We start from the raw sequence: 21644 nt of genomic DNA, 5'->3' as shown, positions 1-21644 counted from the left end.
TAACTCAGCTGTTAAATCCAGTCCACTTTTATTTACTGTTTACTGTACGTAGGTTTGCTTAAATCAGCTTACATCAGTGTTTAGTTCTGCAAACTAATAACATTCAGTGAAGTGTTTTGGGCGAACGTCAGCCCACGGGTGCCCAGTAATAAGATCAGTACATTCCTAAGAAGATACACAAGGACAGACTCACCTCAGGGTCCAGGAAGAGATGGCAGTGGGCCGGTTCTCCATCTCTCCCTGCCCTCCCAATCTCCTGAACGTAACTCTCAAAGCTCTGAAACAATAACAAAGATGGTCATTCTGATATAGCTACAACATATCCATATACTCATCAGTGTGAAATAATAATCAATCCAGTGCCTCAATCCAAAAAATAAATTCACTATAGCAGCAGTCAGACGTGTTGCGTACCACACTGCGATCAAAAATCAGGCCTGTAACGGCATGAGAATCTGCTGCTTAAGCTGGACTGCCCTGTTGCTCACCTTGGGCATGTTGTAGTGAACGATACCGCGAACGTCTGACTTATCCAGGCCCATGCCGAAGGCCACCGTAGCCACCACGACTCGCAGCTCCCCACACATGAAGTTGTTCTGGACGCGGCGGCGCTCTGACGCCGACAGGCCGGCATGGTACGACTCTGCCTGCCATTTTAACGGCTTACGAATCTTCTTCCGGGCTGAATACAGAAAGAGAGGGAGAAGTGTGAGAGTGTGAAAGAGAGAGAGAGAGAGCTAATGCCTGCAAAAAGTGGGATCAACACTTAATGAGTGATTGCAAAACAATAACTTTCATTATCATGTATACACTATTTTATGTTGTAGCTGCAAATGTGGATGATTGTTTTGATGCAAGTCATCGCAGTCCAGCACATCTTTCCTTCTCTCTTCCTAAGTCATCTGGTAAAGTGAAATAAGCACCAACAACAGAGGATTGCTAAGTTAAAAACGGTAAATTCAAGATATCATCCATCTTACCCATCTCTTTCTTCTTCTGCCCTACAGGGTTGCTTTGTGTCTGGTTGCTGATGGTGTTGTTTTCTCGCACCAGCACCCCCTGCAGGCAGGTCCTGAGCAGCGCTGCCACTCGGACTGTCTCCTCCCGTCTGGTGCAGTAGACAATGATGGAGTCAAGGCAACCAAAACGGTCACCTTTCAACAAGGACACTAAAGCCTGAGAGGAGAGAAAAAAGAAAGAGAGTCCAAAGAGCTGTGTGTATAGAGGTGTCTGGAGAAGAAACAAGGGAGTAGAAAGAACGTGTGGACAGGCAGCTGGAGATTGCTGCTGTAAATCGTACATCTGTACCACTCCAACCCCTCAACTACCTCCACTTTTCTTTCATTGCAGACACAATTTGGCACAACATGATTTCAGAAACACACAGGATTTCGCCACAGCATCCCAGAGCCAAACAGATCCAACACATATATCTTATACAGACCTGATCCTTCTCTCTGTCCATGGACACAGACAGCTGCAGGTTAGGAGGCACTGCGGCGGATCTGACTGCGATGCCATCCTGATCGCTGATGTCCAGGTGATGAGCGATGTCCAGAGCGGTGGACAGCGTGGCTGTGGCAGTGAGTCCCAGCAAGCAGCGGACTCCCAAACGCTCCCGCAGTACCTACAAACACACAGACGTGATTCTGTTACTCTCTGCTGCTTGGTGGCTGATTTAAGCAAGACGAGAGAAGCTGGAAGGACAAAAAAAAAAGCCTGGTTTCTTCACATAATTCCTTTCTCTTTGAGGTGTGAATTCATAATTTCATCTACATTTATTCACAAAATGAGTAACTTGGGCAATAACACATTTATGTCACTTGATAATGTGTACACTGTGATTAAAAAACAGAATGACTCTTCCTGCTGTCAGCTGAATGGACAGGCTCTTTTCCCCTCACATGAGCTTCAGATGGTCCAAACTGGAGTCCTAAAACACACACACACACACACACAAATACACACTCACATACCTTACAGAGCCGTAGGTAGCAGGGTCTGAAGTTGTGTGACCACTCTGAGACACAGTGAGCTTCGTCTATACAGGCAAAGGCCACAGGGGGGAGCTGATGAGCAGGCGGCAGGCAGCCTGAACCTGAACCGCCTCCACCAACCAGAGCCTCCGGGGAGAGGAGCAACACACACACCTGGCCTGACTTCACCTGGACGCACGGAGAGAGGACACAACACACTCTGACCATCATTATGTGAATTCTGATTACATGCTTTAAGATTGTTTTATAATATTAAGCTGTATTATTGTACTACTCCAATGTCTCAATGCAGCTCACAAAACAAGGAATTAAAGGGGGACGAGTAAAATTTTCTAAAATTAAAACAGGCAGTCTATTCTTCTATTATTTTTAGTCTGTAGTTATATGGTGGTAGAGTAGAGGAGGGAGACAGAGTGGGAGAAACATAGAAAAACATGGAATTTAAGCACGTAATTATCTCTGGGATCATCACTGAAATGCACATATATACATATAAACAGACATATATGCACAAATGAGGGTAAAAATACTTTTAAGAGGAGTGAACTAAAGAGAAGACATTTGAGTTTTGTTTGTGATTCCCTGATGCAGACGGGATGTTGAAGCAAAGCTTGTAGTGTTTCCTCCATGTTCGCTTGTTGTGTACGTTACCTTTTCTATAGCGGCTTCTCTCTGTTTCATCGACATGTTGGAGTGGATACACGCTGCCTTCAGCTTAGCAGGCAGGCCAGACAACTACACACACACACACACACACAAACATGAGAAAAACCTTCATGATGATTTACTGCATCCATGTAACAGATGTCAAAATGCTATTTCTGACATTCAGCCACGACCGAATCTTGATTTCACAGCGTGTAAACAGGCTGTGTGTGTGTGTGTGTGTGTGTGTGTGTGTGTGTGTGTGTGTGTGTACCTGGTCATCCATTAGTGAGACTAGAGGAGAGATGACCAAAGTGATGGAGTTTGATCTCTGAGCGTACAGATACGCTGGGAGCTGATAGCACAGCGATTTACCCATCCCTGTTGACAGAACAACAAGGGTAGAGAGACCTAGAGAGGGAGAGAGAGAGAGAGATTCATGAATATAGACAGAGAGGTAGGCTATGTATGTGTGTGTGTGTGTGTGTGTGTGTGTGTGTGTGTGTGTGTGTGTGTGTACCTGACAGAATCCTCATAATGGCTTCCTCCTGTCCTGGTCTAAATGACTGATATCCAAAATCTTTCAGAGCCGTGTAAACTTCCGCAGGCGTGGCTACCAACACAAAACATACACACATATCCTGTGAAAGTGTATTCATACAGATGTACTTAGTTTTATTTACACTGTGCATCATCTATACATTATTTGCATTGGTGCATCTCAGTCAGAGTGTAACTATTTATATATTACATGCATACATACACACAGATTCACTATGATTACATTACAGACACACACACGGAGAGTAAGCACTATACATAAATGTGTGTGTGTGTGGGTGTGTGTGTTTACCCTGGATTCTCCCATCATCTCCCAGACTATACAGTGGTTCCATGGGAGGTGGAGGGGCGGGGCGTTCATAGTCGGGACGAATCACATTCAGCAAAATCTCATCATTAGGCGGTCCATCCACCTCCTGCTCCTGGTGCTGCAGCTCCTCTCTGGCAGTGGAGGAAGCCACTGGAACAAGCAGCACAACACACACACACACACACACACACACACAACACTAATGTCAGAGACCACCTGGTAAACCATGAAGGTAGGCAGCGTGCTGATGAAGTGGGCATTAAGCCAAACACACGTACCCGGCGCCTCAGATCGCAGCGTTCCTGTTGCCCTGGCAACCTCCTCCAGGGTGGGCAGCTCAAATGGCTCTTCAACTGCTGATTGGTCCTCCTCAGACACAGGAGGGGGAGGGGCTGATACACAGGGGGCAGTTTTTATTAGATATTTATCAACACCAAGAACTCAGGAGTTGATTCTTGAAATACAACATATCGGACCCTAAACTTTTCATGTTTACTCGTACCTGTAGTCCAGCTCATATTACAGCTGGTCGGCCCATTTTCTGCATTAAATGGGTTGCTAATGCAATCATCCTGGCTTGGTTGTTTATTTTCAAACCATTAACATGACATTATTAAATGCTGACGTGAAAAGCAGTTTAGAAAAATGGCGAGTATATCATCTTGGGTTTTGATTATTAGGCCAAACTTTTGTAAGTGTTGGTTTGAGTCATCCAAAATGGCCAATAATGAACTGTGTGTGTGTGTCTGTGGGTCTCTTTCTCTCTCACCTCTTCCCTTGCAGTCGATCGCCCAGTGTCCTGTACCTCCACACTTGTAGCAGGTGTCACCTTGGCGATTGAACCCCCCTCTGAAGCCGCCCCTCCTCCCTCTGCCAAAATAGCCTCCGCCACCACCGAAGCGCTCCCCTTTCAGCTGAAACTTCTCCATGTACAGCTGAAACACACACACACACACACACACACATTTATGTAATTATATTTGAGTACACTGGTGTATATTCAGTTTCTAACCACAACCAAACGCCATTCAAACACATAAAAATACACACCAATTTGTGTTACTCTGAAAGTCTGGATGATTCTAGTTTTTTGGTTTTGTTGCTTTTTAAATGATAAGATGGTTATTTGGTCTGAGAAGAGACTAAGGACCAGGTGAAGCTGGATTGCATGATTCAGGTTTCTGCTTACAGGTACGCAAATACATCAAGTCAGCCATCCATCCAAAAGCGAATACTGACATGTATTAGCACACAGTCTTTACCTGTTTACGACGAGCAGCTCCTCTCAGTGCAAATCCCTTAACGTGAGATTTCTTCTTCAGGTTTATCTTCACAAAGTTAGCGTCGGAGTTTTTCGTACCTCTGTACAAACAAAACAGGATACAGAGATGCTCCAGTACTATTTTACAGTCCAAGTAGACGCACGAGGACATGCAGTAACTGAATACTAAAAAAAACTCTGGTCTCACGTGGGTCTGACAGGCTGCGTGTAGTGTTTTCTGCCGGCGCCCATGTCCTCGTCCACTTCTCCTAACAAGTTCTCCTGGTAAACCTTTACAAGAGCAAAACTGCCACTGATAACCAACACAACAATACTGACAAAGTGAAAAAGAGAGAACAAGGGGAAGAAAAACAAACTGACCTTGGCTGGTGCCTTGGTTTTTTCTTTCTCCTCTTCTCCCTCCTCCTCTCCCTTCTTGGCCCTCCTCTTCCTCCCTCCCTCCTGGGCTGGTTTGGGTTTTCCATCAGAGCTTTCCTCTTTCTTTTTGCCGTTCCTCCGCCTCTTCCTCACGCCTCCCTCCTCTGGCGTCTCTCCCTCTGTGTTCTCTCCCTCTCTCTGCCTCTTCCTTCCTCTCTTCTTTGCTCCTTTGGTCTCACTGTCATCTTCTGGTGCTGAAGGCGATGTCACTCCCTTTTCCACCTCCTCCTCCCCTCCGCCCTTCATCGCTGTTTCTCCCGCACTTCCTCTGCTTTTTCTAGTGCACTGTACTGCAGGTTTGAGTGTAGCATCCGTCTCCAACTCCTCGCTTCTTCCCAAGCCTGTTGCCCCTCTTCTTTCTCCTTCTCTTTCTATTTCTCCTTTTCCACCCGTTTTTCTGCTTTCATCTCTTTCCCCTTCTCCTCCCCCTCCTACTTCTGCTTTCTCTCCTTCTCTTCCCTCTCCTCCTTTCCTCTCCTGTTCTTTCACTTGGTTGCCCGCTCTGGGTTTGTCCCCATCCTCCATCTCTCCAAATACCTGACACCTCTCCAGCCAGCCTCTGTCCACCAAACTCAGCCTGCTCACAAGAGAAGGTCTGCCTGCGGCGCCTAAACCTCCTCTTCCTCCCTTAAAACCTCCAGGAAACTGGGCGCCTCCTTGCGAAGCACCTAAAGTTTCACTGTTTCTCTTCATGTCTCCTGAAGCTCCTATACTTTCATGCAATTCTCCTACATCTCCACTTAAAGTTTCTGCGATGCCTGTGGGGGAAAGCGATGATGTCGGCACAGAGGATGTGGCTTGAGAGAGAGCAAAACTGGAAGCCTCACGATTTCCATCACCAACAGTCAAATTATCACGGAGGCCACTGTTGATATCAGCACGACAAGTAGTGGCAGCACTGGAAGGTCTATCACAAGCCTCACTGGCACATTCAAATGGTTCAAATGGTTCAAATGGCTCTTCAGGCTCCGATGGAGAGAGCGTCTGTGAGGCAGGTGACGCCGCAGAAGTCTGTACTCTGTAGAGACACAAAACGACTGGTTACACAAATGTTGAATAATAAACTAGACTGAACATTTCTATTTGAATTAAGTCTTGGCTGACTAATTTAAGATGGCGGCAGATATGATGGTAGGCAGTGGTGTGGAAAACCAAAGAACTGTGTGATGCGTAGGGAAAAGGGGTGCAAATCTCTGGCTTAACATCAGTTCAATTTGATTCATGACTCGCTAGCCGCCACTCCGATTTAAGAATGATTTGTCTTGGCAGAACTTTTAATTCTATACTCATTAATGAACATGCATGATTATTTGTTTTTTTCTGAAAAGAGGGGGAAAAAACTCACACATCAGACTTACTCATTATATAATCTATTAAAAATTTTCATAAAATAACATGCACTTTAAAGTATTCTTTTAGATCACATCAACGTTAGGCCTTCTTAAGAACCACAAATTAATGGATCATGACTCAAAGCATTTCATATCAATTCAGGCTGAAGTCAGAGCAATCAATTCTGTTTGTTTCTTGCAGCAGCCTCAGTTGGACTGGCAGAGTTTGTAATCTGCTCACTGATGCAATGAACAAATCATTACATTACATAACAACCATAAGCATACATTGTTCCATTTACCAGAATTACCTTGGTGAAAAGGGGCTGGAGCGAGCTGGGCTGGCCCTCGGCTGGACGGACGTTTTTGTGGGAGTGCCAGCAGCCGCTCCGTTTGTCTGTCCAGTCTGTCGATCTTTCCATAAGTTGAAGGGCGTCCGGCCAGGAGTCAAAGATTTCTTCAACGAGACAGGTCTCTCCTGGAGAAATAAAAGATGAATGAATGATGACAAATCAACAAAAACAGAGCTCACCGCAAATTATTCGGATGCTCTCCCTTGTCCCTCACTCCTACCAAAATGAAAGAGGCTAGTATGTTTTTAAAAGCCCTGTTCTCTCTCTCTCTCTCCCTCTCTCCCCTTTTGTGTGAACAGTGTGATCAAGTTGCTTCCAAAAGTCACTCTCCACCTCTCCTCACCTTGCCGAGTGTGGACAGGTTGTTTTTAAGCTTCATGCCATAGTACTGGGCAGAGGCCTGGAGACTGTCTCTGTCCTGGGACGTCAGACTGGGAGACGGCACTGGGAGCGCACTGCGGTTCAGGTGGGCGCCCCAGCAATCTGAGTCCTGGATGGAGAGACGATGAGGAGACAAAACAGAGAGACAGGAGACGAATTAGAATAATGGATTGTGGAGAGAGAGAGGGTGGCAGAAAGTGGCAGAAAGTGACAGAGGGACGGGGAGAGACGGACAAATTCACAGCAGCAGCAGCAGCAAGCCTTACTATCACTATCAGATACGTACGATACTTAAAAAATAAATTTATTAGATGTAAAACAGATCTAACTATTACACATAAGATAAGATAAAATTTATTATCCACTTATGTGAATTCTTGCCCAATGTCAAGTCCATTCTTAATTTCTAATGTCCTCTTTTTAGGAGGTCACGCACACACACACACACACTCTTTCCCCCTGTACCTTCTGGGCTGCGTTGCTCTCAGCTGCAGCTTTGCATTGGTCAGCCTCTCCAGTGTTTCCATCCGTAATGCAGCTGTTCTCCTTGGCCTGCTTCAAACTGCGATACTCCTTATACAGCTCTGCAATGCAAACGCACAATGTAAAAGTCCCTGTGTCCCAAAAACGATCATTTACGCTGTAGAGGGTGCAGGTACAGAAGAAAAAGCTAGAGAGTGATGAATTTAACTCACTCTTAGTGTCTTCTGGGGCTTGGTCAATGTCCTCCTGGTAAAATAATAATAATAAAAAAAAACATTTATTATAAAAATTAGGGGAGCAAACTAACAGCAAATGTCAATGTTGCAGCATAAGCTCTGCTCACTGACTCAAAACGATTTTTTTATGTTTTTTTTTTTTTTTGGTCTTGAGCACTTTAGTGTTTTCCCCTCCATCATTTAGGAAAGTATAAGCATATTATACTGACCTTTGTTATATTTTCTGACACACCAAGTTTCACAGTGTCTTAAACCCACCGCTGCTTTCACATGGGTTCAATGGCCTTATATTATTCCTTTATTTTCTGAATCAAACTGAACTGATGTTAAGCCACAAACCAGCAGCCCTTATCACTATTTCCCACATAGCTCTTTGTTAATCCGAGTAATCCTAAACGCTACGTCCTAATTTCCCATTTATAGCTAACTAAAGTTAAAGGGGCTGATGTCACCCACCTTGCTGGGTTTCCTCTGGTGCTGCTGGACAAACTCCTTCTCCCAGTGCTTTAGAAGAAACTTCACCTGGTTGTAGCGATCCATGACAGCAGATGTCGCTCCTCTGGTTAGCTGAAGGGTGACTTTATTTCACTTATACTGCACATATATTCATTTGACGGGTCTTTGTTCACTTTACTAGCTTCACTGGCTCAGATGTAAGGCTCTTCCCGGGGTGACGCCTGACTGTTTGGGCTTCGTACGTCGCTGAACTTGTTGTTGAATCCTTTAAATGTCCGCCTTCAGCGACCAGGAATGATTTTAGTTTGTTTTACTACTAATAAAAGTTAATTTACCCGGTCGACCGGCGTACATTCACAGCGAATAACAACAACACGGACGGTGCTGCAGGACTTCCGCAGTGCGTGTGCGCTGTTTACGATTTTCGCGCGCCGGGGGAATGACAACCCCGTGTTGCCAGGTTCGCCCCTCCATCCACCTTTTCGTCTGTCCAAGCGAAGCACGCAGTATTTTTCACATTTGTCGCTTTATTTCTGTCATTACTAGGAGGGTGACAATCAGTGTGGTGAAAAGGCATTTATTTTAGCTTTGGTGACGAGAAAAAATGTCATTGTAAATGTAAAATAGCGCTCAAATTTCCCATGGCCGGTAAAAAGGGTGCCTGTTGTTGGTTAACCCCTCCCCAACCACACCATTGTAACGTTTTAGCCCTGTAATCTCATTGGTTTTATTTGAAAAGTGACAATATACATTAATTAACTTTCAAAATGTAAATAAATGTGAATATATCAGAGTTAGCCAAAAGGGCTTGTTTTCATCAGAAGTCCCTTTGCCAGATGTTTTAGGCATCTTAGAACAACAAAATAATATGTACTTTAAAACATGCTGTAGTGTGGTAAAGAGCATTTACAACACAGTTAGAAAGGAGTGGTTAAAATTAGAAGTTATAGGTTAGTTAAGTGGTAATGGTTTAGCCCTCACAACATCGATGTCAACAGTAGTTATTTGATCAGTAACATAACATTATATTCTGAAAAGATGAAATTGAGGCTTTGAAATTCAAAATAATAATCTATCTTATCTTAGAATAAACTATCTTTACTTATAGCTGCACCAAGGAGACCACTGTGTCATTTCCTTTGTTACCACCTGGTTGTTTCTGTGTTAGAGTCTTAATTAAAGACATGTCTAGTAGAATATTTAGGGCTAAGATTTGTTAGACTGACTATCTCCTGAGCTACCACCAAACCTGGCTCAGATTTCTTCCTGTGAATTACAAGAATCAGAACTGTAAAATGCAAAATATTGTAATTTTGAGCAATATTAGTATAGGACCTTTAGCACCAAATGGCTATTTAAAACCAAGTATTACAGGTCCCCCTTTTAATATACCAAGCATTAACTGGCTTTACTTAATTTAGATCACTAACCTGCAAAACATCTGTTACAGAGAAAATCAGCTAGAGACACATCTGTCAGGCCAAAACTTCCTAAATAAAAGTCCCATATTAAAAGCAAGATTCAAGCATTTATTGATTAAGCTTTTGACATCAGTCTGTTTTAAAAATGTTTATTATTATTATTAAAAATGGGATACAGAAGTATCCCACTTAAAGAAGTAATCAACCACCTTAGACAATACTTTGTAGAAGCAGCATTTACAGCTTTGAGTTTTATTAGAAATATCGGCTTCAGATTGGCACATCTACATCTCAAGGTCTCTCATTGCATCTTGCAGATTTACTTGATCTCTGCCATGCTGGATGTGGAGCATCTGAGCAGTTTTCCTCAAGTCATTTCACATTTTCAATGAGATGCAAGTCTCAGTTTTGACTTTGGCCACTAAAGGGTTTGCACATTGTTGTTCTGCAGCCATTTACCAAGTTGACACAGAAACTGTCACCCCAATCTGATGCCCTCGGGACTGTATTTTACTCCTTTTTTGGTCCCTCTTTCCTGGCTGAATACATTCAGTATAAACTGTAAATAATGAACAAAAAATCCACCAACATGTTTTATTGTGTGTAGATTACTGAACAAAAAGAAAAAAATGTCCATGATCATGTCAGGTGACTGGAGAGAGCAGTGTGGAATTCTTTAGTTACATACAGTATCGTGGCATACAATACAAAACCCTTTATTGAAAACAGAAAAGAAAACATTAACAAAGGAAAACAGTGTTTCATTATCAGGACCAGTCTGTATAAAAACTGTCATCTGTGTAAAAGTAAATCAATTTGCCAGGTGTGTGCAGCTCTGATGGTGAAGGGAAAGCACATTTCTCATGTTGTGTTCACAGTCAGTTCACTCCAGCTGAGAAACCTCATGGAAGTACGCACCCAGCATCTTGATACCTTGAATGTAGTTGGTTCTGAAAATGGAGAAATAAAAGCAGGTTGACATGGACGATCCTTTTAAAATGAATAAAGTTACACATTAGTTTCAAATTTTGGCATGTAAGACATGTGTCCTTCAACTTTATGTGGGGGAAATATTGCAAACAAAAAGTTACGTTGGCAAAATCCAAAAAATGGTATTGGCCAACTACAATTTCTGTGTAAATTAAAACTAAATGTTAAGATGTGATGAAGCAGTTAATAATGCACAAATATTCTGTCTCCTTTGTAAAACAGAGAACTGCCTAAACTCGTGTCCAGTGCAACAGAAGACCACTGTTAGCTCTTACTGAAGGTAAAATGTAGTTTATCTGTCCCCTGTAGTCATGTCTAAATGCCCAAAAAGTTGGCAGATTTTGTCTGATTGTAAATCACTAGAAACTTTTTAGCCACTGGCATTTTCCACTCGTGGTTCAAGCGAAGAAAATAAAAAAACAGGTTGATTGAAACAATGCTCCTGCGGCTTTACCTGTTGAGTTTCTCATTCTGAGAGTGAGCTCCATCGTCAGAGGATCCTACAGGGAGCAGCATGACGTTTCGTCCCGTGGCCTCCTGGAAGGTCAGGGTGACAGGAATGCTGCCGCCCTCCCGCGTCAGGTCAGGCTCAACACCAAATACTAACAACCAGCAAAGAGGAGATAAAGGGAAGAACAGCCAGTATGAGAAAACAGTCCTATTTGCAAATCTGTATTCATTCCCTTGCATGACAAAAGATCACAGAATAGAAAAGGTGACCAGAATTATCCTTCTCCATTTGTACCTGTCTTCATGGCCTTTCGACCAGCCATGTAGTGTGGGTGGTTGAAGTCTGAGACCCAGGCCTTGGCCCCGTGGCCCATGTACACCTTCATCTTGTTGGGACTCTCCAGTTCGTCAAACTTCTTCTGCAGATAAGTGACAACCTTGATAGAAAAAAAAGATTAATATGAGTAATAAACAAAGCATCAAGAAGCCTGCAACAAATGCCAAGGTATTTTGGCATCTAAACCAAGACAGTGACAGTGGGTATCAGCGAGCATTACTGCACATAAACAGGCCACTGCATTGATGCTTTGCAAGATAAACACTGGGCAAATGAGTTTCACTCGATGAGTTCAGAGCGCAGTTTGACTCACTGACTGGAATTTAGCTCTTAATAAACACATATTATGCCACGGTAAAAATAACACACTTGCTTAGACAAGTTTATTTCAGTTTTATTATTGAGTCTGCATTAGGAGAGATTTGTTATGTTTTGTTTAGACGTATTTGTCTTCTCTCTGCAGAGTGGGGACAAGTGGCGAGTTCTCTTCTTGCCTGCTGATGTAAAATAACAGCACTAAAGGAACTCAAGGTATCTCCGGCATCAATGTTATTCAAATCCTACATCTGCCAAACCACAGCTTTGGCAGTGTTGTGTTCATAGGCATAAAACCAGATGATAGAATTAGAAGGAAAAACATACATTTAATCAGACAGTGAATGTTTGACATTTCAAAAGCTACCTGCTTCTCCACAACTTTGGGGTCCATGTCAGGGACGAGGCGGATGGAGAACTTGCCGATGACCTTGCGGGGGATAACAGTCTTGGCCCCTCCACCAGAGAAAGCCCCCTCAATGCCATGCAGAGAAAGAGATGGGTACCTCCAGCGGTGCATAAGGATTTGCTCCTACAGACAAAGTAAAAGAACAATGGCATTTATTTTATGGCTGATTACCATGGCATCATTCCAGAAGAGTGCAACACATTTCTGTCTCCCGGTGAACAAGGGGAACCAGTTCTGACTCCTTGCCTTGGTGGCGTGCAGCAGCTTCCCAACCCCAACATCTTTGCAGTACTCCTCCATGTCAAAATCAATCTTCTCGTAGAGGCATGTCTCCTCTTCTGTCAGAGGGGCCACATCATCGTACATCCCTGGAATCATGATCTTCCCCCTCTTGTCCACCAAAGTGCCTGTTTAGACAGACACATACACAAGGTTCAATCTCCCCTAAAATGAAATACAAAGGAATAGCATTGTGCCACCAGTGTTCTCTTTTAAAGGCTCATTTATGCTCAACATTAAATACGGACAGAGCTTTCTGTCTGTACTCTGCATTCGTTTTGTCCGTATTTGTGCACTTTTTCAGAAATGTTATGGATACAGACAAAACGGAGCAGTACCACCGGAAATTATGGGGGTAGTACAGCCAATAGTTCATGTAAGACCAGTCTACGAGTGAAACATGAAGACGAAATAAAAAAAACAAAAAAAAAAAAACTGATAACATCCATGCTCCTGTGGTGATGTATTTAATGCCCTCACAGACCACCGCCATCTACAACACTGCCTCTGCTTTTGCCTCCTTGTAGCAGGTACATTATTCCAACCTCCTCCACGATCACCATGCTTGCTGTTGTCAGAAAGTTTGACTCTGCACTGCCCTCTAGTGGAACCATTACTTAACATCCATGACAACAGAAAGGATGCATGGAAGTATGTGGGCAGTGACGGTAACATCGTTTGAAACGGACATATTAATTTTCGTGCATAGAGAGCACATAAATGAGCCTTAAGACTGCACTGAAATGAGTTTCATGAGAGCATATTTCGATAATTAGCTCAATAACTTACCCATAAGTGCGATGAGGTCGGTCATGGCTTCATGGACAGAGCCACCAAACACTCCTGAGTGGAGATCCTTGTCTCCGCACTCCAGCTAGGATTTAAAAATACATTTTAACAGACCACATCATAACATTGCAATAGCCCCAAGTCTTGCTTTCTGATTTTACTTGCATTGCAAATTATAAAGCACTTGCTTCACTATTTGAGCCCAAAATTAAGTAATACCACAACCAGACTTCACCTCGATAAAGAAGTAGCAGATTCCTCTCAGTCCGTAAGTGATGCATGGTTTGGTTTTGCCCAGCCAGTAGTTGTCAGAAATGCAGACATAGTCTACGTCTTTTAAGAAGGTGTCTTTACGAGAAAAGACCAGCTCATCCAGACCCTCAGATCCAGACTCCTCCATCCCCTCGAAGCAGAACTTGATGTTGATCGGAAGCTCCTGTTCCATGGTGAGAAGAGTGAAGAGAAAACTGTGTGAAAAATGGCTGAAATATTGTCACACTGGTGAAACAAGCAGTATCAAATGTATCCAAAGTAAAAAAGTGGAAAATACTGAAGGGCAGATGAAAAGTAAAACCTCTTGTAACACACAAAACTACTAAGAGAGTTGACTTGAAATGTTCTGTCAAGTGGGTAATAACATTTTGGTTGTTTTGTTTTGAGTTATTTTAACAAGGAGGTTCAATAAAGGACAAGGATATGAAATGTGAAAATGAATAGGAAGAAAATAGTTGATGTACATCTCAGTCTTAAAGTTCTGTTAGGAGCAGGATGATTTCTAAACTAGATTCATAACATAAACCCTTAGATATTTATTCTCATTAACCAGAAGTGACAGTTCAGACTTCAGTATGTCACCAGTGGTGGTGCAAGTGTAAAGTTGCCTTTGAGCTTAATTTAACAGTTTAGAGTATGGAAAGGGTTTAGATTATGGAAAAAGGGTATTTTAAACAAACTTCCGAATTTGGGTCATAAAAATTTCATCATTATTTTTTTTAATTTCATTATCATCAGTGGACTTCATATTTTGTGCAACTAATTCTGCAGAAACATTTTGTTTGTTTGTTTGTTTGTTTTTTTAATTATTGCAACTTTGTCATTAATGATCGTATGGTTTGTCAGGTCAGAGTTCAGACTCAGAGTAGCAGTGTGCAGCTGGCAGGAGTGTCCTGCTCAAGGACACTTCAGCAGGACGGATGACTGCCAGCATGAGAGTTTGAACCTGGGCGTGCTGACTGAAGGGCAGTCAGATAGATCACATAATATTGCTGACATCTGTTCTTGAATAATGGCCATTACATGCACTGGGTGTCTACGGGTTTCATAGTGTTACATTTAATGCTTTTTAAGACCTTACTACATTTTTGGACAAATCATCTTATTCAATTAAGTGTTGCAGGGAGGTATTAAAGTAACTACTATAGATTTGGTCCAGTGCAGAGGTCAGTTTTAGGTAGGAATATAGTTGATTTTAAATATATGATTAACTGAAATGCCCTTAAGAGTTTCCTATAAATTAGATGGCAATGTGTTACTGTAAATAAATGAAACAAAACATATTTTTCGCCCACCGAACGTGGGACAGGTAAGTGCAGATTTTCTTTGCTTTCTCTCTACAATATCCTAAGTAAGTAAGGAATGAGGTGGATTAATCTAGAATAGGCATTTCCCCAACGGATATGTGGTAAATTTAAATGTTTTATTGAAGTAACTCTAATGTAGCAGAACTTGAGATAAAATTGTTTGTTGAAATTAAGACCTTATAAACTAAAATCTAAAAGCTAATTAAATGACTTAAGGCCTAATATTCATAAAAAAGCATTTAAGACGTTTCAAGACTTTTAAAGAACCTGCAGACAACCTGCATGCAAACTGATTTTTCTATTCTGCTCTTGAGCAAAAACTAAACAAGGTTTAAAACAAGGAGCAAGTGAGGTTATCGTAATTTGGGTCAATCATTAAATCTTGCAAGGTGATAAAACCTCCACAGGAGCAGCTATTTTACCAGCGATCTTTGACCAGCCATCCTGCTGACGACACAGACGTCATCAAAAAACAATTACAGAATCAACAGCATGGCACTTTAACACACAGCTTTGATAGCTAGCATGATGAGCTCTTTTCCAAAATACTGCACATTCAACTTTGGAAAGAAGTCAGTGAAATCCATAGATAGACAGATAGATAAATAAATAAACAGAAATATGTTTATAGTCTGGTGGCTGATGGGAACTTTACCTGTTGGATCTTCTGGTAGGCCTCAATGCAATTCAGCCAGGCCAAAACTGGACCCTTGTCATCAGTCGAACCTCTGCCAAAGAGCTTCCCTGCAATAAAGAGAAAGAATTAAACTTAATATGCAACTCAGAGGTCTAAGTTCTTCATTTTTTCCCCATACACATTTCACAAAGGGAGTTATGGTGCTTTATGACCCTGTTTCCACCTGGTATTAACCTCTGTCCTGAGTGATCCAATCACAAACTGACAGCTCTAATTACAGGTGTAAACAGCACCAAATCCGTCATCAATGCCTTTTGAGATCCGCTCGCCCAGGACACATTCAGAGGTGGCCTGGGACGCTTTTGTCCACATTGCATTAGAAGTGTAAACAGACATGTGTCCCAGGACGCAGTCGAGGACGACCTACTCACCGGACGTCCTCTGTCTTAAGCTCTGGTCAAGCCCAACACCCTAACACTGGACAGTCGATCACTTTTCCAATAGAAAAATTTGGAAGTGGCTGTCTTTTTTAAATTTCATGCCCGGGCACAATTTAACACATTCTTTCAAGCCCTAGAAATATTACAGGCCACTTGTGTAACTGTTTTCTTGTTTCACCATCCTCTGGGTTTGGTTTTCTTTTTTATAAAACCTGTCACTTCCGACACACATCTCAGCCATGAGAGTGGGAGAGTCCTCACCCACCTGCACGTTCACGGGCCCAGCCTGTCATAACTTACAGCTGTGAAGTAACTGACGGCGCATTAAAATGAGGCTGGAGCAAGAATGTCTCCTTTTGTCAAATGTCTGGTGCCTGTTAAATGCCATTTGAACTGAATTTATTAATTTTAGTTAGTTAGTTAGATAGTTAGTTAGTTAGTTAGTGTGGAAGGAGGACTAGCAAAGTAAGAATTTCATTGTAGGATGTTACCGTCTGTTTTATTTTGCATACAAACGCATTTATTTGCATACAGAGTGGGAAAGTGAGATCTGATTACAAGTGGGCAGCCAAGATGCATTTTAATGCCAGGTGTGAAGGGACAGAGTGAGAGCTGTCCTCCTGTGACTGGATCACCAAAGACACATTTTAATACCAGGTGGAGACTGGGCCTATGATACACAGTAGATGGAAAATATTTGGTAGTGTGTGTTACCCCTATTTCCCCACATTTGGTAATGCTGTAGTAAAGCAACTGGCGAGTGAAATATGATTCAACCAGAAAGTGAACTAAACAGAGAAGACCGGGACAGGCAGAGGAAATGATACTGGAAGTCAGCTGACTGTCACCAGAAAACACACGAGACCATTTGTGCTTAGTTAAAAAAAAAAAAAAAGGGTGAGTGAAGAGTGAAAAAATGCTGAAAAAGGTATGTGACAGTCTGCTGAGTCTGATGTCAGCAGTGAATTTGCGGTGAGTGTCAGATGAATCATGATCTGAATTGCTTTAATTTGCCAAGTACCGCAGTGGACAAGGAATTTGACCTGGTTAAGTGCTGCTGACACATTAGAAAACAGTTCAGTAAAAACAAGTAATGCTGTATGACAGTAAAGACAACTGCAGAGACAAACTGAAACCTGAAGGATAATTCTACTATACTGACATTAGTGACAGCATTGTGGGCATCTGGTAGTCTAGTTTATCTGGAGGAGTCACCTCACAAATGTGCAAAGTACAACTAGATTAACAAAAAAAAAAAAAGTCAAAGAATGCCGAGATGACAAATGGCCTAAACAAAATTGTCCAAAAAAAGAGTGAATAACTTGTGTCATTATGCTATGTGCTAACTAAACAAATATCTCACTGAGGCATCTTTTGCTTGAGTCGATGAATGTTATGCATTAGTGAGCCTCGAAAACATATCAAACAGTGTCTCCTTGACTTGTAAATCACACAGATAAGCTGTGACTGAGACTTTAGCTCTGCCCTGCAGGTAGACATGAGGTAACTCCAACGGACTTTGGAAATATGTAGTAAAAAAAAAAAAAAAAAAAAAAAAAAAAAAAAGATATGATCAGAACAATTTGATAAATACTCAGAGAGCTTTTGAGCAATATGTTACGTAAGTGTAAGTAGTGATGATAAATTCAACTTCTGCTCTGGCTTCTGCTCAATTAAAGAAAAAAATTAAAAATTAAAAAAATAAAAAATCTGAAGTAATGACACACACACACACATACACACACACACCACTTGGATGTTCAGATGATTATCTATGTCATAAGTAATTCAGAAATCTCTCAAGTCAAACCCAAGTATTTTCTTAAAGCTCTACTTTGGCATTTTCGAACATGTTAATATACAAAATCAACAGTTTCATATTGTTCAATGGGCTTGTATCAGCTAAGTTTGTTTTGTACACGCTCTACTAGTTGAGCCATCGGGGAGCTGCCGAAACTACATTTGTTTTTCTAACTTATTTCTGGCACCTAGAAGTCAATAACAGCAGTGAGATCTGAGAACAAATGCCGTGACACAGCAATGATGTTAAGCCTGAAAAACAACAACAAAACCTGAACTAAAATCACGTCATGTACCTGGCAGTTTATCATGACTCCACCCGCATAACATTCCAGTTACTGTGCTTACTTTCAGTTCACATTACAACAAATAACGACAGAGCCTCAGGTCATTTTGGAGATAATTAAAGAGGTGTGCTCTCACCATCTTTCTCCACCAGGGTAAAGGGCTCTGTGTCCCAGCCGTCATCGATGTCGGCCGGCTGGACATCAAGATGACCGTAGATACACACCGTCTTCTTGCCCGGGTCTGACCCCAATCGCCCCAGGATGATAGGCGGCAGGGGGATCTCTTCTCCAGAAGGAAGCTGCACAGCACATCATCAAAAAAACTAAAAACAGCTCTATTTGCAGATGGTATTTCTCAATCAAACACAGATCTTTAGAAGTAAAAGTGAATGAAATGATTTGCCATGATTAAGGCATGCACCGGTGGATCAATTAAGACTAATAAAGGTGATAAAATTATAACAACACAAATGTACACAAAATACTAACAGTATACTCTTGTTTGAGGTCTGCAAAGAGGGCATGTTCCGCTATATTAATCAATTAGAATAAGAAAGCCAAGAAAAAGCAGTTAATTCACATGAAAAATGAGGGAAACAGGAAATGTAAATCTAAATCAAATGGCAGACACCATGTTAGTAGGTTAACAAATCGCTAAGAGATCTTGTCATCCTGCATAACCAGAAATGCAAACTCTAACCACATAGGTAGTAACACACACAAACACACTCTGTGCCCGTGCTGACCTTCTCCTTGCCGATGTCCACCATCTCCACCGTGCCTCCTAGCCTCTCGATGTCCTTGGCTGCCATCTCCATCATCCTCTTGATCTCCCCGCGCTTCTCAGGCCAGGCTGACACACTCTGGACTGCCACCCACTGAGAGAGGCGCTGAACGAGACGTAACACAGCAACAGCTCTGATCAACCTTCACATTTTCCACCATCCTTCTAAGACTACTAGTTATAAGATCGCCGCCACTCGTGAGTCTTCATTAGTTAAATCAGGTCTACTTTGGCTTATGATGGTCAAAAAGACTAAGCTACAGCTGAAATACTGCTCAAAACATGACAGCGGATGGATTAGAGTGACTTTACCTCGACATAAAGGTCCTGGTGTTCGTCCACATACTTGAAAAGCGCTGAGAGGTGAGCCATGTCTGCCTGCAACAGGAGCTGTGGGGTGAACAGGCACTGTGGTGAGAGATTCAGCTCCACCTCTCCATGCTGTCTTATGGGTTGACAAAGGGCACGCCCTCATTCAAACCTGCTGACAGCAGCGTGTGGAGTTCCTCTGTCGTGCACGCCAGCGGTCAGAGCGCTACGGCTAGGAAATACACATACAGCAGACTGGCCACCTACTTAGTGTAGTACTGCCTGAAGCTAACAGCACAAAAAACAGCAAGGGCATATTTTCTGAGGAACTGCCTGAAAGCAACAGCTTATGTGTTAGTTAAAGGAATACTCCAATATTTTAGGCAAAATCCCCTTTTTCTGACTTCCCAAGACTGATATAAGATGTTTGAGTGAGTAGTATTTTGTGTTAGCTTAGCATAAAGACCTGAACTCTATGGGAGTCTGTTTCAAATACACACAATGCACTGTATAAATAAGACAGTTTCAGAGTTGCTGTAACGTTTGTTTTTTCACTTTGATGGAGCTATGCTAATGACTCCCATGGACTTCAAGTCTTTATGCTAAGCTAATGCAGGTATCAAACCATTGGACGTACAGAGGTGAAAATGGTATCAAACATTTTGTCTCAGTAAAGGTAAGTCGGAAACAGGGTATTTTTCCCAAAACACTGGAATAGTCCTTTAACACTGATGGCAAAAAAAAGAAAAAAAAAATGTCTCCTAGGTGGATCAGTCTCCAGTGTTTTCTTGTTACATTACAGTGTTGAGTTGTGAATTATGAGCCTTATAAATCATCCCATTTTCATGTAATAACGTGATTCCTTTCTCTCTTATCCTGTAGTCCAGTGGTTCCCAACCCAGTCCTCAAGCCCCAAGCCCCCTGTCCTCCAGGTTTTTGTTCCAGCTCCACTCTTGCACACCTGACCTGGTTAGGGCCCATGCCCATGCAAGTACATCAGATGTGAAAGTAGAACTGAAACAAAAACCTGCAGGGCGGGGGATCCTTAAAGACTGGGTAGGGAGCAACTGCTTTAGTGCACAATGAAGCAGAAATAACACAAACACGTTGGACAACTTCAAGGGTGTTGTTAAATGTTGAGTCATGCATACTTATCAGAGAGGAACATGACATGACAAAAATCTGAAACACGCAAATACAGCCATGACATGATGGGCATCACCTGGAAACTGGGTTCATGTCAGCACTGGGTTTTTAATCACAATAAATAGGTTTGACGTGGAAATTTTGGGTGCCAAATGACAGCAGGTGTTGTCATCCATAAAGATTGAGTGCACTGAGGCTGACGAGTGACTTAGCAAATTAAAATGATGACACTGCATAACTTCTTCTCGGGCTAGCAGCGTGGTAAGGGATTCACAACAAACCCTGACACGAAATGCACACAAACACATCTGAGAAAAACAAAATGATGTTACTAGAACTAATACATCTCCCTGAAAATGCAAGGTAAACAGCTGAAAGTTGGTCCTATCTGTTTGTAGGCATGACAAAAAGCTAAAAGCACAAACGTTATCGAGCTGGAAACACGGAGTTAAGTTACTCTGGGTGCTAGCTCTGCGGTCAAAACACAGCACTAATCTCCAAAGCTAGCGAGTTTCTCTGGTATTAACCTGAAAGCGAAGAGACAGTACCGGCTCACTTTTGCCAACTCACGTCGTATTATCTCCACAGAGCTGGCCGTCACTTGTGACTCTCTGCTGAACGGCACTTCCTGTTAAATACGAAGCTTCACAGATAGTTGTCGCCACCGCTGGTCTTTGTCAAGTACCGGAGCTTTTAACCCACGGGAAGCCGAGCCACCTTATGTAGCACAGTGAAATACAAAGTAACGGACTGCGCGAAGGATTGTGGGAGAGTGGAGGATGCTCTGTGGGATGTTGCCCAAAGTGGAGCGGTTTGCACTTTATACCGAAGCCATGAACCCGGATGTAACGGCTAGTGAGGCCGGTTTGCCAGTAAGTTCGGTGGTTAAAGCACCACGCTGGTGTGGGCGTCCGAGTCGCACCGTCCGATTGGAATTCCCCGGTCCACCTTAAAAGTGGCATGACGCCAGTAGGGAGCGCTGTTCAGTCACTTTCACGCTAATTCATGAGGGGTGTGTGGGTGAGGGTTAAATGGGAATTAATCATAAAAACAATTGGTGTTTTATTTATTTACAATCCTAGAATTTTTGCCGATTATTTTCTGTGGTCCCACATGCTCAGGATTAAAATGTCTCAAAACAATAACCTTAATCTGACAGGGGACACCAGGGGTACTGTAATCCTGTTTTATTTTTACTGTATCTTTTTTTTCCCTTATT

At 42.4% G+C, this 21644-nt stretch overlaps 2 protein-coding genes across 5 annotated transcripts in view; both read right to left on the bottom strand.

Annotated features, from left to right (window-relative positions):
• The window catches only part of recql4 (RecQ helicase-like 4), a 13596-nt gene extending 4722 nt beyond the window's left edge, over positions 1-8874 (bottom strand). The window contains exons 1-19 of the mRNA XM_030063485.1: positions 8453-8874; positions 7973-8006; positions 7743-7861; positions 7240-7386; positions 6855-7021; positions 5156-6230; positions 4983-5065; positions 4776-4875; positions 4283-4448; positions 3792-3905; positions 3496-3663; positions 3163-3255; positions 2917-3053; positions 2649-2732; positions 1977-2165; positions 1445-1627; positions 981-1176; positions 489-682; positions 194-277 (exon numbers count right to left, since the gene is read on the bottom strand). Of these exons, the coding sequence (XP_029919345.1) occupies positions 194-277; positions 489-682; positions 981-1176; positions 1445-1627; positions 1977-2165; positions 2649-2732; positions 2917-3053; positions 3163-3255; positions 3496-3663; positions 3792-3905; positions 4283-4448; positions 4776-4875; positions 4983-5065; positions 5156-6230; positions 6855-7021; positions 7240-7386; positions 7743-7861; positions 7973-8006; positions 8453-8536 (3417 nt within the window). The 5' untranslated portion in view covers positions 8537-8874. The remainder of the gene's footprint in view (positions 1-193; positions 278-488; positions 683-980; positions 1177-1444; positions 1628-1976; positions 2166-2648; positions 2733-2916; positions 3054-3162; positions 3256-3495; positions 3664-3791; positions 3906-4282; positions 4449-4775; positions 4876-4982; positions 5066-5155; positions 6231-6854; positions 7022-7239; positions 7387-7742; positions 7862-7972; positions 8007-8452) is intronic.
• Positions 8875-10439: 1565 nt separating this feature from the next.
• On the bottom strand, positions 10440-21288 carry cndp2 (carnosine dipeptidase 2). Of its 4 annotated transcripts, none has more exons than XM_030063491.1 (12): positions 20974-21288; positions 19283-19360; positions 18933-19076; positions 18323-18485; positions 15678-15766; positions 13678-13878; positions 13443-13527; positions 12621-12781; positions 12333-12497; positions 11609-11750; positions 11318-11465; positions 10440-10823 (listed from the first exon to the last, which is right to left on the bottom strand). In XM_030063491.1, exons 2-12 carry the CDS (start codon positions 19340-19342, stop codon positions 10757-10759), a joined length of 1425 nt encoding a protein of 474 aa, XP_029919351.1. In that variant the 5' UTR covers positions 19343-19360; positions 20974-21288; the 3' UTR covers positions 10440-10756. The 4 variants fall into 4 exon arrangements, with proteins under 4 accessions (XP_029919351.1, XP_029919348.1, XP_029919349.1 ...); XM_030063488.1 differs by having other exon boundaries at positions 20953-21287; XM_030063489.1 differs by having other exon boundaries at positions 20982-21287.
• Positions 21289-21644: the final 356 nt, after the last annotated feature.

The sequence above is a fragment of the Myripristis murdjan genome, chromosome 11 (assembly GCF_902150065.1).
Source record: "Myripristis murdjan chromosome 11, fMyrMur1.1, whole genome shotgun sequence".
Lineage (NCBI taxonomy): Eukaryota > Metazoa > Chordata > Actinopteri > Holocentriformes > Holocentridae > Myripristis > Myripristis murdjan.
Note: the sequence above shows the minus strand (reverse complement) of the source record. Positions and strands in the feature narration are given on the sequence as shown.